A 17,652-nucleotide genomic window follows, 5' to 3' on the forward strand; every position below is an offset into this window, starting at 1 on the left:
ACTTCAGCTGCAGTTCTCAGTCCCTGGGAAAGACCTTATCAGTAGGATCACAAACCCATCATCTCTGGGGAGAGCAGAGGAGAGGAGAGAGAGGGGAGCGGAGAGGAGAGGAGCAGAGGAGAGTGGAGGAGAGGAGAGGTGAGGGCGAGAGAGCAGAGGAGAGCGGAGGGGTGGGGAGCAGGTGAGAGGAGAGGTGAGGACGAGAGGAGCAGAGGAGAGGAGACTGGAGAGAGGAGAGGGCGAGAGAGCAGACGAGAGGAGAGAGGGGAGCGGAGAGGAGAGGAGAGCAAGGCTTATCGACTACCACACCAGGAGATGAAGGTCAAACTAATTTAGAATCAGAGAATCATAGAACGGTTACAGCACAGAAGGAGGCCATTCGGCCCATCGAGCCCGTGCCAGCTCTCTGCAAGAGCACTTCAGCTAGTCCCACTCCCCCGCCCTTTCCCCGTAGCCCTCCAATTTTTTTCCTTTAGGTACTTGTCCAACTCCCTTTTGAAAGCGGTGATTGAATCTGCCTCCACCACCCTCTCAGGCAGTTCATTCCAGATCCTAACCACTCGCTGCGTAAAAAAGTTTTTCCTCATGTCATCTTTAGTTCTTCTGCCAATTACCTTAAATCTGTGTCCTCTGGTCCTCGACCCTTCCGCCAATGGGAACAGTTTCTCTCTATCTACTCTGTCTAGACCCCTCAGGATTTTGAACACCTCTATCAAATCTCCTCTCAAACTTCACTGCTACAAGAACAACCCCAGCTTCTCCAGTCTATCCACGTAACTGAAGTCCCTCATCCCTGGAACCATTCTTGTAAATCTTTTCTGCAACCTCTCTAAGGCCTTTACATCCTTCCTGAAGTGTGGTGCCCAGAATTGGACACAAAGGGGGGAAAATTGGGTTAATTTGCGCCTCCTGTTAGTGCCCTAAGAGGGCGCTAACGGGGCGCAAAACAACTAATGCCTGGGAGCAGCGCCGCCAACACCTCCCGCGAAATTCAGCGGGAGGTTAGCGGCGGCGTTGTGCCGCCGGCAATGACGTCATCGCCGTGCGCAGTGTCCCACTCGCGCCCCGGCCACGATCTTCGGGAGTGCCACCTGACTTACCGCCGGACGTTATGTCCAACGGGGTCAGGGGGACCTACCTGCGGCCGGGGAGGCGGTATTTAAAGGTGAGGTGCAGGGCGGCCATTTTTGTTGCTGGCCGCCTGCCAGCACCTGCCTGCGCTCCCGCCCCGGCCTCCTGAACCGCCCCCCCACCCCCCACGGAGTGCCGGCTGCGCTCCAAGAGCCCGGCACTTCTCTTGAGTGCCGGGCTCTTTTGCCGGCACTCCCGATCCCCAGGGGCCCAGCTGGGCAAGGCCCCTCCCCTTTAAGAAGCAGAGGAAGGCCTGCAGCACGTAGCGCCGTGATATTGACTCATAGCGCCCCAAGAGTGATGCGGGGCGCTTCCAGTAGCACCCCGCTTCCCTCTTGGGGCGCAACCACTCAATTTCTGGCGCGGGGGGCGCTACTCAATTTTTAGCCCAAATACTCTAGTTGAGGCCGACCCAGTGTTTTATAAAGGTTCCTCTCAATTTAGTCCATAACACAGCACAGAATAATTTTGTTAAATCTAATGTGCCAAATTTTAAAGGAGGAGGACAACATCACAGATCTCTGCGGCTTTTGAATTGTTAGCGAGCACCATAAGTGAATAAAGAAATGGGTAGCGTCGCTTAGCCACAGAGTGTTCACTGTGTTTTCCCCAGTCGGAAGACTGTAAGCACAGTAAAAAGGGCAATTCTTGCTGATTCTAACTTGACGCCAGTGGTGTATAGGCGGAAGTTTGAACTGTTATGGGAATGCTCAGGGCAGTACAGGAAACTTTTTTTTATCCGGCACCGACGGGACCGACGTGGTGCCGGTTCATCAAAAATTCCGGATCACCGAGCGCTATAGTAAAAGATACGAGAGCTGAGAGCTCCATATAAAGCAACAAACCTTGTTGCTTAGCAACAGGTTCAGAACAATGGCCACAAGTTACAAGCGTCTCTGTAGCTTAGCAACAGCTGCAGCCACACCCTTGCACAGCAACAGATGGAGGAAGGCAAGTAATATGAAGTATGAACCTACTCCTGAATTTTGCCGGTTAACCGAGATTTCCGGTTATTTAGGTGCCGGTAAATCGAAAGATTCCTGTAGTCATAAAGAACTACTGACAGAAATGCATGCTGTCTCGACGTTGTGGTTAGAGGGGGAAAATATAACAATTTAGAAGAAGACAGACCAGATAATGGTGACATTCTTTATAAAATGGTTCCAGACTATTTAAGGGTTTGGCTGCTTGATCAGGGGCACTAGACCCCTTCAGCATTAGAGCTTGGTGGGGTATACGTCATTGCTGTAAATTTGAGCATAAACTGCACACACATTTCCTCCCGTTGGGGTTGCAATGAGGGATAGGCCGTGACATGAATCTTGTCATTCATGTGCAAATGACTTATGAAGTAATACTGGGCGGCCTGCTGGTGGCGCTGTCCAGGGAGAGTATAAATACTCGGGCATGGGCCCAGCTTGCTCAGGACATTCTTTAACAGGAACTAGTAAAGGACACAATTAGATCTCCATGTTGAAAAACAGTTGATTAAAGCTTTGTTTAACACTTAGACCAAGTGCCTAGTAGTTTTCTTACGTCAGACCGCGATTGGAGTCAAGAGAGCGGGGTTGCTGCGGAGTGACAGCAAGAGGAGAAACGCTAACAACTGCGTCAGAGCATGGCCCCTATATGGAGTGGGGGAAGGGAGGGGAGGGGAGGTCGCCTCGCCTTTGCCAGGTGCACTTAACCATTTCGCTCAACGCGATCCCTCCATCTTCTGATGATATTTACCTGCTGGCTTTGTTCTTGATGGGTCGGTAGTGTTTTGCAGTCTTCACTGCGAAGATGATGCTGGGGATGAGGAACAGAGTGCACCATCCCAGGCAGAACCAAAAGGCATTCTGTGGGACAGGGTGGGTAAAAGGTTAAATCAATGGTGATGTCAATTCTCTTGTTTTAAGTCAGTAGAACGAGTCATTTTAACCAGATTAACTGCTGCATTCATTCGTTAAACTAATTCAAATTATTCCAACTTTGAGCAATGGCATTTCTTTCATCTTTTTATTGGTTCATTTTCCATTCCCCCTCCCGCCCCTAATAAAGTTTTCCACACTTTAACTGGTCACTGAGTTAAACATTCCCATCAGCACCTCTCCTTGCTCCACCCAGCAGGAGGCAAGTCCGCTGGTCCCTTGTCCTCCTCCTTGATGTGCTGGCGGAGATACTGGGGCTCTGGCTTCCGAGTGCGGACACTCTAGGACACTGAGACCCTTTCCTTGACAGACACAAATCTACAAGGGAGGACCAGGAGATTCTGAAAGGTCAAGAGGTAAGACTGAAAACCTGCAGCAGTCACACATTTCACAACAGGCCTTACCCAAGGATCGGTGATGTAGTCACAAACTATGACGCGGACATTGTCGATGAAGATCACGGCTGGCTGGCAGGAGAACATGTCGTCGATAACCTGCAGAACAACAAATGCTCGATAAAACAAAACAAAGGCTCATTGCTTGTCCCATTGACCCTGCGTGGCACTGAATGCCCTTTCCTCAAGCCCTGCCCCATTGACCCTGCGTGGCACTGAATGCCCCTTCCTCAGACCCTGTCCCATTGACCCTGCATGGCACTGAATGCCCCTTCCTCAGACCCTGTCCCATTGACCCTGTGTGGCACTGAATGCTCCTTCCTCAGACCCTGCCCCAATGACCCTGTGTGGCACTGAATGCCCCTTCTTCAGACCCTGCCCCAATGACCCTGTGTGGCACTGAATGCTCCTTCCTCAGACCCTGTCCCAATGACCCTGTGTGGCACTGAATGCCCCTTCCTCAGACCCTGTCCCATTGACCCTGTGAGGCACTGAATGCCCTTTCCTCAGACCCTGTCCCATTGACCCTGCATGGCACTGAATGCCCCTTCCTCAGACACTGCCCCAATGACCCTGCGTGGCACTGAATGCCCCTTCCTCAGACCCTGCCCCATGACTCTGCGTGGCACTTGTAGTAATCTGGGATGTTATGATTAAGGTTATCCACCAGGTGGTGCTGTAGCCAATGCTGCTGCTAAGGTCAGAGGTTTACTTCCTGTTAAGGTCAGAGGTTTGCTTCCTGTCAAGGCCAGCAAAGGTGCAATGCCTGGATGCAAGCCTGCCTGGTTGTTTCACAGTCGTTTAATAAAGTACTCGTATTAATCCTAATACCTCGCCTCTTCGAGTCCTTGTCTTCACTACATGGATTTATCACATTGGCGACGAGATAACTAAAGGACCCGGAATAAAGAAGAAAAGTCTGCCAGGATGTTTAAACAACAAAATTACGAGCTACGGTTAGCTACCAGCTGGAAGAGAGCATGGCTGCCATGGTAGGAACGGTTTCCGCTTTTGATAGTCAAGCACAAACCTGGGAGGAATACTGTGAAGTGTTGGGTTATTTTTTCGAAGCAAATGAAATAAATGATGCCGGAAAAAGGAAAGCCATTCTGCTTAGTTCAGTGGGAAGCCAAACCTACAGTTTGATGAAGAATCTGCTCAGTCCTGAAAAGCCTGGAGACAAATCATTTGTTGAATTAGTGGCCTTGCTAAAAGAACATTTCAACCCTAAGCCTAGTGAGATTGTACAGCGGTTCAAGTTTAATTCAAGGAACAGGAAAGAGGAGGAGAGTTTAATGGACTATGTAGCGGTGTTGCGTAAATTAGCACAAGATTGCAATTATGGGAACAACCTGAAGGAAATGCTGAGAGATAGGCTAGTTTACGGAATAATGGACAACCAAATTTCCTATTTCTTATGTTCTTATGAATGCAGCGCAGATTATTATCCGAGACTGGGCTTACTTATGAAAAAGCATTGGAACTTGCTCAAGCCATAGAGACAGTGAACCGAGATGTATAAGAAATACAGGGTTCAGACAGGGCTAATGCTACCCAAGTTGCAGGTCAGGTTGTTGTGCACAAGTTGAACATGCGTCAGAAACCACAATGTGAGCATGTGAAGGCATGTTATAGATGCAAAGGCGATCACCTGGCGAGTGAATGCCAGTTTCTGGAGGAAAAGTGCTACAAGTGTGGGAAACAAGGACACATAAAACGAGCTTGCAGGGCGAAATCACCTGTGGAGGAATCCAAACCAAAAGGAGGAGGACAGCAAAACCAAGGGAGAGAAGTGAAAAAACATGGAGCACACCACATCAGCGGGGAAGCTGAGGAAGAAGAGGACATGTTCATAATGTATAGCATGTTAGAGAACATTCCAAAAGTGGCTCCTATCACATTGCAACTGACAGTAAATGACTCTAAGGTAAACTTTGAAGTGGATACAGGGTGCGGCGTGACCATAATGAACAAGGCAGAGTACTCAAAATTGTGGAACCATGCAAAAGTTCCAGAGCTAAAGCCTTGCTCCCTGCATCTTAAAACATATACAGGTGAACGAGTTGCGACATTAGGTACAGCTAATGTAACTGTGCAACACAGGGACACAGTGGAACAGCTACCTGTAGTTATAGTATCAGGTACCGGACCAAACCTGTTAGGTCGGGGCTGGATAAAAGAACTTAAATTAGACTGGGGAGCAGTACATCAAATAGATGCGAGCAAACAGTTGACTTTGCAAGAAGTGTTGAGTGAACATGAGAATGTGTTCAAGGAGGAACTTGGCACATTTAATGGCCCCCCAGCTAAGATTTATGTAGACAAGGAGGCACCGCCAAGGTTTTTTAAACAACGACCTGTGCCTTATGCCATGAAGCCAAAGGTAGAGGCTGAGCATGACCGTCTATTGAGAGAAAACGTACTGGAGCCAGTGAAATGTTCGGAATGGACAGCTCCCATAGTACCTGTTTTAAAACCGGACAATTCGGTAAGACTCTGTGGAGACTATAAATTGACAGTCAATCGGGTGTCCAAACTAGAGCAGTATCCGATTCCCAAAACAGAGGATCTCTTTGCAAACCTGGCTGGAGGAAAGAAATTCACAAAGTTGGATATGAGTCATGCCTACTTGCAGATTACACTGGATGATGAATCAAAGAAGTATGTCACCATAAATACACACAAGGGCTTGTTTACATATAACTGTTTACCGTTTGGTGTCTCATCTAGTCCAGCTATCTTCCAGAGGACAATCGAAGGTGTACTGTAAGGGATTCCACATGTTTCCATCTATCTGGATGACATGCTGGTGACGGGAAGAACCGACCAGGAGCATCTGAGCACTCTGAGAGAGGTACTACAGAGATTGGAGAGGGCAGGGTTCCAGCTGAAAAGGAGTAAGTGCGCTTTCCTGGGGAATGAGGCAGTGTTCCTGGGACACAGAGTGGACGCCACCGGGCTCCATCCACTCAAGGAGAAGGTACAAGCACTGCAGGACGCCCCTGCTCCTACAAATGTGGCTAAGTTAAAAGCTTACCTGGGACTGCTGAACAATTATAACAGGTTTTTACCAAACTTGTCAACTGTGTTAGCACCTCTTCACAAGCTACTGTGCAAGGAGACACAGTGGCACTGGGGAAAGGAGCAGGGGGTTTCATTTGAACAGTCCAAGAAACTGATGCTGTCGTCGGATGTACTGGTTCACTACAATGCAGAGAAAGGCATCATTCTCTCTTGTGACGCTTCACCTTACGGGATGGGGGCAGTTCTTTCACACTGCATGGAAGATGGAACTGAAAGACCAATAGGGTTTATGTCCCAAACTCTAACACCAGCGGAAAAAAACTATTCCCAGTTAGACAAAGAGGGGTTAGCAGTAATGTTTGGGTTACAGAGGTTCCACAAGTACATATATGGCAGGAAGTTCAACATATGCACCGATCATAAACCTCTTCTCTCTCTTTTCAATGAAATGAAAGCAGTTCCACAGATGGTGTCACCCCGGATCCAGAGGTGGGCCGTGACGTTGAGGGCATATGAGTATGTCATCGTCTACAAGGCGGGCAAGTACCATGGGAACACAGATGCCTTGAGCCGTCTTCCACTGCCAGGCACACCTATCCGTGCAGCTCCAGAGGACAGAGTGTTGATGTTGGAGGACACTGACACGGCACTTGTGACTGCAGAGCAAGTAAGAACATGGATAGGTAAAGATCCAGTACTGTCTAGAGTTCGAGAATATGTGGTGAGGGGATGGCCACAGCATCCGGAAGGGGCTGACTTCACGCCCTACAGTGTCAGGAAAACAGAGCTGAGTGTGCAGGATGGTTGCGTGTTGTGGGGAGCACGAGTGATTATTCCACAGCCAGCACGACAGTCTATCCTAGAGCAACTACATCAGTGTCATCCTGAGGTCTTGCGTATGAAAGCCTTGGCTAGGAGTTACTTGTGGTGGTCAAAGCTAGGTGAGGAGATAGAAAATCTAGTCAAGACATGCAGCACTTGTCAGGAACACCGGAAGGCACCAGCAGCGGCTCTTCTCCACCCCTGGGAGTGGCCGGATAAACCATGGAGAAGATTGCACTTAGATTATGCGGGTCCATTCATGGGGAAGATGTTCCTCATAATCATTGATGCACATTCCAAATGGATGGATGTTTATCCTGTAAATTCTGCTTCCGCCACTACTACTATAGACAGCCTGCATCGGAGCTTCAGTAATCAAGGGCTACCGGAGATCGTGGTGAGTGACAATGCCACTTGTTTTGTGAGTACAGAGACAAAAGAGTTCTTGAGAAAAAATGGCATAGTGCAGGTGACCTCGGCTCCATATCATCCGTCCTCGAATGGACTTGCGGAGAGAGCCATACAAACATTTAAGGAGATGATGAAAAAAAGTGCAGAAGGGAGTTTAGCAGCCAAAGTGTCACGGGTTCTGTTCAGCTACAGAATACCACCACAGGACTCTCTCCTGCTGAGATGTTATTAGGTCGTAGACTACGCTCCACTCTTGACCTCGTCCACCCAGACCTAAAAAGGAAAATGGAAAACAGACAAAACAAACAAAAAGAGAACCATGACAAAAGAACAAAGAGCCGAAGTTTTGGAGAAGGAGATGCGGTCCTTACCAGGAATTTCAGTTATGAACCTGAAATAAAGAATAGATTTGCCTTTCTAATCTAGGCTCTATTAACTTTAAAAACCCAGTAGCACATCTTTCAACACCAGTCTCCAACAATGACTAGAGAGAACTGAATTTAAGATGGCCACCACAAATCACCTGACATCCACTACCAATGAGTTTACAGCATATCTCAAGGTAGAAACAAACAACCAATTACAATGCTTCTTACTAATACAGAGAACAACCACCCCATTCACCAATCACAATACTTCTTATTAAACATAGGAAATAATCACCACATTCACCCCTCCTTTTAAAACATGCTCCAACCTAAATAACCTTTACAATTTATAATTAATTTATTTACAACTAAAATACAAATATAATATTTCAACAACTTTAAAACATTACTATCAATTTAAAAGTCCATTTTCAATCGGTCGACCGGATATCTTGTTCGTGTCGACCTTCTTAACCTTGGTGAAATTCCTTGCCCTCCCACACCCGGAGGCACCGAAGTATCTTCTGTAGACAGGCTATCCATATCCCGATTATCAACGGTTTCCGGATTGGAAATCCCATCAGGAAGTAAACTAGGACGGTCATGAACATCCATCAAAGGCTGACTAATAGAAGTATAATTATCTGCAATAGGATTGGGAACATTCGTAGTATCTATAACAACATCCACATTATCTGAATCATGACTGTTATTAGTATCCTCGGAAGAGGGCTGGCCACCACAAGGAGCCAAGTCTTTAATTGAAACAGTACTTTCTTTCCCATCTTGGAATCGAATATGAGCATATTGGGAATTTGCCTCCAACAGCTCCACCTCCTCCTCTAAAGGATCATATTTTGACAATCTAACATGGCGTCGAAGCAACACAGGTCCCTGCATAGTAAGCCATGAAGGTACCGAATATCCCGTAGTAGATCTCCGCGGGTAATTAAAGAGCCTTTCATGGGGGGTCACATTAGTAGCCGTTGAAAGCAATGATCTAATGGAATGCAGGGCATCAGGCAGTACCATTTCCCACTGTGTATTCTTAAGATTCCGGGATGTCAAAGCCAACATAACTGCCTTCCAGATCACCCCATTGTATCGTTCGCACTGTCCATTACCCTGGGGGTTATACGGGGTAGTTCTACTAGTAGAAATTCCCCGACTCTGAAGGTATTCCTTCAACTGGGAAGACATAAAAGAACTTCCTTGATCCGAATGGATATACGCAGGCATCCCAAAGATGACAAAAAGTTGAGTCAGACATTTGATAACCGTAGCAGCTGATACATCTGCGTAAGGAAAAGCAAAAGGAAACCTTGAAAACTCATCCACAACAGTAAATATGTATCGATTTTGAGTCGTTGAAGGAAGAGGCCCCTTAAAATCAACGCTCAAACGTTCAAAAGGAGAAGTAGCCTTTATAAGATGAGCTCGTTGAGGCTTAAAGAAATTCGGTTTACACCGAGCACAGATAGAACATGATGAAGTCATCCGCTTGACGTCTTCAACTGAAAAGGGCAAATTCTTACTGCGTACGAAGTGTATCATCCTCGTAACCCCAGGATGACATAAAGCATTGTGAAGATTAATAAGCGTATCTCCGTGAATCACAGAACAATAAGCCCTCGACAGTGCATCAGCAGCAACATTATCCTTCCCCGGACGATAAACTATATCAAAATGGTAACATGCCAACTCAATCCTCCACCTCATTATTTTATCATTTTTGATCTTTCCAAAATGTTTAACATCAAACATAAAGGACACAGATTTTTGATCGGTTACCAACGTGAAATGTCGCCCCGATAAATAATGTCTCCATTTACGCAGTGCTTCTACTATTGCATATGCCTCTTTCTCTATTGAAGAATGCCTTTTTTCACTATTGTTCAAAGTATGTGAGAAAAAGGCCACAGGTCTTCCATTTTGGTTCAGAGTAGCCCCAATTGCAAAATCAGAAGCATCCATCTCAATCACAAAGGGAACCTGCTCATCAATAGAATGCACAACTGCTCCTAGGATATCCTTTTTAAATTTATCAAAACATGTCCTGGCCTCCCATGATAGAGGATATGTCGTAACCCGTATAAGGGGCTGGATCTTCTGCAAAAAGTTTGCAATCCAATTAGAATAGTAAGAAAACAGTCCAACAACTCGTTGCAAAGCCTTAGAATTAGTAGGATAAGGTAAATCGATCAATGGTCGCAGACGTTCTGGATCTGGTTTAATCTTATTTCCCGAGATAATATACCCCAGTAGATTTACCTCAGTAGTCGAAAAGATACACTTCTCTTTATTAAAAGTTAAACCAACTTTTTCCGCAGCTTGAAGGAATCTTTCTAAATTAGAATCATGCTCCACCCTGGATTTACCACACACCGTGATATCATCTAAATATGAAAAAGGTGTCAGAGAGAGAGTTATCACTTATAAAAGCATCCATTGCCCGTTGAAAACAAGCAACACCATTAGTAACACCAAATGGTATTCGGCAAAACTGATACAGCTTTCCACCAGCCTCAAAGGCTGTATATGGTTGATCCCTCTTAACAATAGGAATCTGATGATAAGCACTCTTTAAATCAATAGTGCTAAAAAACTTATAATGAGATACTTTGTTGATAAGCTCATCAATCTTAGGCAAAGGGTACGCATCTAATTGAGTATACCTATTAATAGTTTGAGAGTAGTCTATCACCATTCGTTTCTTATGCCTCTCGTTAGTGGTGACAACTACCTGAGCCCGCCAAGGCGAACAACTAGGTTCAATGATTCCTTCCAATAAAAGACGTTGGACTTCAGAATTAATAAATTCTCTATCCTGACTGCTATACCTTCTTGACTTGGTAGCAATTGGCTTACATTCCGGCATCAAATTGGAAAAAAGTGATAATGGAGAAATGGATAAGGAAGTTAATCCACAAATGGATAAGGGTGGCTTAGTCCCTCCAAACGAAAGACTAAGACTCTCGTGTAATTTAAGCACATCATGACCAATCAAAATATCCGCACAAAGATTAGGCAAAACAGATAGGCGTATATCAGTATACGTATTACCTAGAAGAATCAATTTCACAAGGCAACAACCAGCTACTTGTGAAGTAAGGGTCGTCTGAGCCATACACACCTGATAAGTAACAGGCAAGATTTTCAAACACTTTTCCTTCACAAACTGAAGACTTATAAAACTCTCGGTACTGCCCGTATCTATGAGAGCCTTCACTTCTAACCCATTAACTTGGGCCATAACTATAGCTTTATTTAGGCCATGAGCAAATGCAGCAGAAATTGATGCAAGAAACGCCCTCTCTACAGGTTGAATAGTCACAGAAGAGGAGGTAATTGAACCTAATGATTTACAAACACGTGCATAATGACCTCTCTTGCCGCATTTACTACATACAGCCTCCCGGGCAGGACACTTCAAACGAGGATGCCGGACGTTCCCACAAAAATAACACTTCTGAATCCTAGAGGCAACAGCTGCCGAAGTAAAAGGTGGAGCTGTTGGAGTAGAAACTATTTCAGTATCTAGTAAACCACTCCCATTAAGTCCACCTAATTCATTTTTGTCCGGAACTGCCGAAACCACAGTCACAGGCCGATTAGAAAGAGCATAAGAATCCGAACTTCTCTGAGCCATATCCAATGTAGAAGCTTGCTCAAAAGCACTCTTGAGATCCAAAGTCTTATTTTCTAACAACCGCTGACGAATTGATCTAGACAGTAGTCCATTAATAAAAGCATCCCGTACCGATTCTTCCTTATATTCTTCGGCCGTCACGGCTTTATAATTACAGTTAGCACCAAGGTGCCGAAGTGCTTGTAAATAAGTATCCAAAGATTCTCCCACCTGCTGCCTACGGGCAGATAGAAGGTAACGTGCAAATACCTCATTCTTTGGTTTAACAAAAATCTTCTCCAATGTAGAAATAGCCAATTCGTAAGTTTTACAGTCCAAAATATACTTATACACATCCGGAGCAATGTAGTTGATCAGCATATTCAGCTTATTCAGAGACTCTTGTTCCAACACACCCAAAAAGTTTGTAAATGTACAATACCAATGTTTCCATTTATCATCCACTCCTGCAGAATTAGGGTCAGCATTGAATCGTTCCGGTTGAAGATATCGCTCCATTCTGATAAAAAGTTAATGGGCCAGAAATTCCAGGCCAGAAGCGTGAGTACGGTCGACTTACTGACGCTTCTGGCCGTTGGAAATGCCGGCGTTCAGCATGAACAGCGCATGCGGGGAACGCCGGCATTTCCAGACCTCGAGCGCGTGCGACTGCACAGGCAGCGCTTGCGCAGTGAATTTTGTGGATTTCATTCATGAAATCCGTGAGGTTAAGTCCTTAGAAGTTACACTTGAAAAAAGCAAGTGTAAAGTTGTTCATTGGCTGCGGAGGAAGATATATTTTATCGTGGAGCTTTTGAAATGCAATATTTTTGTTTGGGAAAGGGAGGGAAGTTATTTTAAGAAATTTTAAGTAAGTTTAAAAGTTTAAAATTTTTTTTTTAAAGGGTTTTCAGAACGGTAGGTAGAAGGAGCAATTGTGGCTGTGTGAATGGAATGTGAGAATGAGTTATGTATGTATGTCCACATATATTCCTTTACGTATATGTATGTATGTTTTATATTCCTTTACTAATGTGTATGAATGTATGTTTTTAATTATGATTTTCCAATAAGTTACTTTCTCTGAAAGTCATAATTAAATAATACATTCATACACATAAGTAAAGGAATATATACATAACACGCAAAGGAATATATACAGACATACATACTTTCAGAAGCTCCACGATAAGAAATATCTTCCTCCGCAGCCTCTGGAGCAACTGTACCCATGCTTTTTTCATGTGTAAGTTGTAATGACTGGACCTCACTGAAAGCATTAATGAAAGCGGCGAATTATACTGCGCACGCGCTGCCTGCGCAGTCGCACGCGTTCTGCCTCTGAACCCCTTCGTTCAGAGGACAGGAAATGCCGGTTTTCCCCACATGCACTGTGCATGCTGAAAACCGGCATTTCATCCGGCCAGATGCGTAAGTACCCCGACCGTACTAGCGCATTTGGAAGGGAATTATTGGGCCAACATTTTACATGTCAATAAAATAAAAAATTTAACAATTGCACGACTTGCCCCCTCGCATCTGCGACTGAGGGTCCAAGGAGGTGCATTGCGCAAGAGGTCATCATCGGACGTATCCTCACACTGTTCCCTTTGGGGAACTGTATGAAGTGGTGGAAGGATTTATGGCCGTGATTAACGCTCATTCCGTGACCGTAACCATCTTTGAACCAGCCATTACGGTGGTTAGTCCTATGGCGGGAGGGTTTTACGGGCTCCCACAACCCATCTGAGGGGGGGGGCCACCAACACCCACGGACGCAAGTATCCCGCTGGATGTCCACCCAGAATTTAAAGTTGGAGCTCCGACTCCACTTGCCGGGACTGTCTGGAGTGGGGTTCAGAACCCTACTCCTTCTGGCCCAGCGGCGGGGATGCTTACTGCTACGCAAAAGGCCCACTCCGCACAAAAGGTGACACCCATACGTTTCCTGTGCCTTTTCCCTCCCCGTGACTGGAGCCCTATGCTGCCATTTCACGTTGCTAATAGGATTGGGCCTTTGTCATAGCGGTAGGATCCCCGCCGCTGGGCCAGATCAGGGTAGGGTTTCGAACCCCGCTCCAGACAGTCCCGGCAAGTGGAGTCGGAGCTCCGGCTCTAAATTCTGGGTTGACATCCAGTGGGATATTTGCGTCCGTGGGTGTGGGTGGCCCCCCCTCCTTGTATAGCTTGTGGGAGCCCATAAAACCCTCCCGCCATAGGACTAACCGCCCTAATGGCTGGTTCAAAGATGGTTACGGTCACGGAATGAGCGTTAATCACGGCCATAAATCCTTCCACCACTTCATACAGTTCCCCAAAGGGAACAGTGTGAAGACACGTATGACGACGACATTGCTAAATAAATAAATGGAATTTAAAAAATTCTTTTAGGGCTTTTAAAAGTCTTTAAATTGCTTTAATTCTCTTTAAAACTACTTCAGATTACTCAAAATAATGTAAACATTTAAAAAAGTTTATAAAAGTTACCAAAATCTTCAAAAAACTTCCAAAAACCTATTTAAACTGCTGCTTTGCATGTAAAAAAGCAAAGCAGCTTGACAGAAACATTGGGGGCGTGTCCAGTGAAACTGAGACCTCAAGGGGCGTGTCTCACTTACACTGCATGCTCCTGGCTCCGCGCTGGCTGCACTCCTGGGCGGTGTGACGTCATACGCTGCCCGGGATTCTTCTTTCAGTTTCTGCAAGTGCAGGCGTCCCTGGAGCTGATCGGCAGGAGCGCGGGGTAAGTGCAAATACGGGGCTTGCACGCGCTGCAAGCCCCGTTCTGGAATTTCTGGCCCAATAAATTGAAATAAAGAATAGATTTGCCTTTCTAATCTAGGCTCTATTAACTTTAAAAACCCAGTAGCACATCTTTCAACACCAGTCTCCAACAATGACTAGAGAGAACTGAATTTAAGATGGCCACCACAAATCACCTGACATCCACTACCAATGAGTTTACAGCATATCTCAAGGTAGAAACAAACAACCAATTACAATGCTTCTTACTAATACAGAGAATAACCACCCCATTCACCAATCACAATACTTCTTATTAAACATAGGAAATAATCACCACAGGACCCAAGTGGATTCCTGGCTTCATAGACTCAATGACAGGTCCCGTATCATACAAGGTCATGTTGGGTGATGGTTGGGTAGTACGCAGACATGTAGATCAGATACTTCCCAGACAAGGGGAAATTGAAATGAAGGTTCCAGATGCAATGACTGAAGACAGGGTTGCACCCAGTTATCCAAGTGCATCTGTGGTGCCACCACCAGGGACAGAGACAATTCCACAGGAACTTATTCGTCAAGAGGAAACCATCGTTGCAGAGTCAGATACTCTGAGCACTGCTCAGGAGCAGCTGGTGACTTCACCACAAACAAGCAGGGACTTTACTGTTAGACATTCACAAAGGACTCGCAAGCCACCAGAGAGATTGATACTGAACTGTTAGATTCGTCAAGTATGGAACAGGATGTGACCCTCAGGAATGGTTGTTTGTTAAGAAATTCATACTGAAATCTTAAGGGGGAGGGATGTAGTAATCTGGGATGTTATGATTAAGGTTATCCACCAGGTGGTGCTGTAGTCAATGCTGCTGCTAAGGTCAGAGGTTTGCTTCCTGTTAAGGTCAGAGGTTTGCTTCCTGTCAAGGCCAGCAAAGGTGCAATGCCTAGATGCAAGCCTGCCTGGTTGTTTCGCAGTCGTTTAATAAAGTACTCGTATTAATCCTAATACCTTGCCTCTTCGATTCCTTGTCTCACTGCATGGATTTATCACACACTGAATGCACCTTCTTCAGACCCTGCCCCAATGACCATGCGTGGCACTGAATGCCCCTTCCTCAGACCCTGTCCCAATGACCCAGCGTGGCACTGAATGCTCCTTCCTCAGACCCTGCCCCAATGACCCAGCGTGGCACTGAATGCCCCTTCCTCAGACCCTGTCCCAATGACCCAGCGTGGCACTGAATGCTCCTTCCTCAGACCCTGTCCCAGTGACCCAGCGTGGCACTGAATGCTCCTTCCTCAGACCCTGTCCCAATGACCCAGCATGGCACTGAATGTTCCTTCCTCAGACCCTGTCCCAATGACCCAGCATGGCACTGAATGTTCCTTCCTCAGACCCTGTCCCAATGACCCAGCATGGCACTGAATGCTCCTTCCTCAGACCCTGTCCCAATGACCCAGCATGGCACTGAATGTTCCTTCCTCAGACCCTGTCCCAATGACCCAGCGTGGCACTGAATGCTCCTTCCTCAGACCCTGTCCCAGTGACCCAGCGTGGCACTGAATGCTCCTTCCTCAGACCCTGTCCCAATGACCCAGCATGGCACTGAATGCTCCTTCCTCAGACCCTGTCCCAATGACCCAGCGTGGCACTGAATGCCCCTTCCTCAGACCCTGCCCCAATGACCCAGCATGGCACTGAATGCCCCTTCCTCAGACCGTGCCCCAGTGACCCAGCGTGGCACTGAATGCCCCTTCCTCAGACCCTGTCCCAATGACCCAGCATGGCACTGAATGCCCCTTCCTCAGACCCTGTCCCAATGACCCAGCATGGCACTGAATGCCCCTTCCTCAGACCGTGCCCCAGTGACCCAGCGTGGCACTGAATGCCCCTTCCTCAGACCGTGCCCCATTGACCCAGCGTGGCACTGAATGCCCCTTCCTCAGACCCTGTCCCATTGACCCTGCGTAGCACTGAATGCCCCTTCCTCAGACCGTGCCCCAGTGACCCAGCATGGCACTGAATGCCCCTTCCTCAGACCATGCCCCATTGACCCAGCGTGGCACTGAATGCCCCTTCCTCAGACCCTGTCCCATTGACCCTGCGTAGCACTGAATGCCCCTTCTTCAGACCGTGCCCCAGTGACCCAGCGTGGCACTGAATGCCCCTCTCAGACCTTGCCCCATTGACCCTGCGTGGCACTGAATGCCCTTTCCTCAGACCCTGTTCCATTGACCCTGCGTGGCACTGAATGCCCCTGACATGAATCAACTGAGCAGCCTGCGGGTGGCGCTGTCCAGGGAGAGTATAAATATTCGAGCACGGGCCCAGCTTGCGCAGGACATTCTTAACAGGAACTAGTGAAGGACACAACTAGACCTCCATGTTGTAAAACAGTTGATTAAAGCTTTGTTTAATGCTTAGACCAAGTGCCTAGTAGTTTTCTTACATCAGTCCCTTCCTCAGACCCTGCCCCAATGATCCAGCGTGGCACTGAATGCCCATTCCTCAGAACCTGCCCCAATGATCCAGCGTGGCACTGAATGCCCCTTCCTCAGACCCTGCCCCAATGATCCAGCGTGGCACTGAATGCCCCTTCCTCAGACCCTGCCCCAATGATCCAGCATGGCACTGAATGCCCCTTCCTCAGACCCTGCCCCAATGATCCAGCGTGGCACTGAATGCCCATTCCACTTGTGGTATACGATAAAGCAGTTATCTAGCACAAGGTAAGTGGTACCATCCTACAAACAGGGCAGCCTGCTCTGTTTTTCTTTGATTTGCCCCTTCTTCTCCATGTACCAGGACCCAACCTTCACTCAGTACATCTCCACAGCACAGCAAGGCCTTCACTGAGACGGGAGCGGACAGCATGGAGTTATATTTACCCAGTGTGTGTGGCACTGTGGCAGCACTGTGCTGTGGACTGACCAGGGCAGCTGGAACACGACACAAACAACTACTAGAAAAATCCTTTCTTGCATTCTGCACTGGTGGAGCCATGGGACAGGAAGAGTACAGATGGTAACATAAAGTCCGTCAGCTTTTACATTTATATAGCGCCTTTAAAGTAGTAAAACATCCCAAGGTGCTTCACAGAAGTGTAATCAGGCAAAAATTGACACAGAGCCATATAAAGAGAAATGAAGGCAGGTGACCCAAGGCTTGGCCAAAGATGTAGGTTTTAAGGAGCGTCTTAAAGTAGAGAGGTGGAGAG

General features: G+C 46.8%; 1 protein-coding gene across 1 annotated transcript in view; it reads right to left on the reverse strand.

The window, feature by feature from the left end:
* LOC147098038 (prominin-2-like) overlaps positions 1-17,652 on the reverse strand; it is a 103,782-nt gene that overhangs the window by 25,899 nt on the left and 60,231 nt on the right. The window contains exons 22-23 of the mRNA XM_085971251.1: positions 3,449-3,538; positions 2,863-2,972 (exon numbers count right to left, since the gene is read on the reverse strand). Of these exons, the coding sequence (XP_085827377.1) occupies positions 2,863-2,972; positions 3,449-3,538 (200 nt within the window). The remainder of the gene's footprint in view (positions 1-2,862; positions 2,973-3,448; positions 3,539-17,652) is intronic.

This window comes from Somniosus microcephalus, chromosome 30 (assembly GCF_052327205.1).
Source record: "Somniosus microcephalus isolate GS21.2 chromosome 30, FLI_Smic_1.0, whole genome shotgun sequence".
Taxonomy (NCBI): Eukaryota; Metazoa; Chordata; class Chondrichthyes; order Squaliformes; family Somniosidae; genus Somniosus; species Somniosus microcephalus.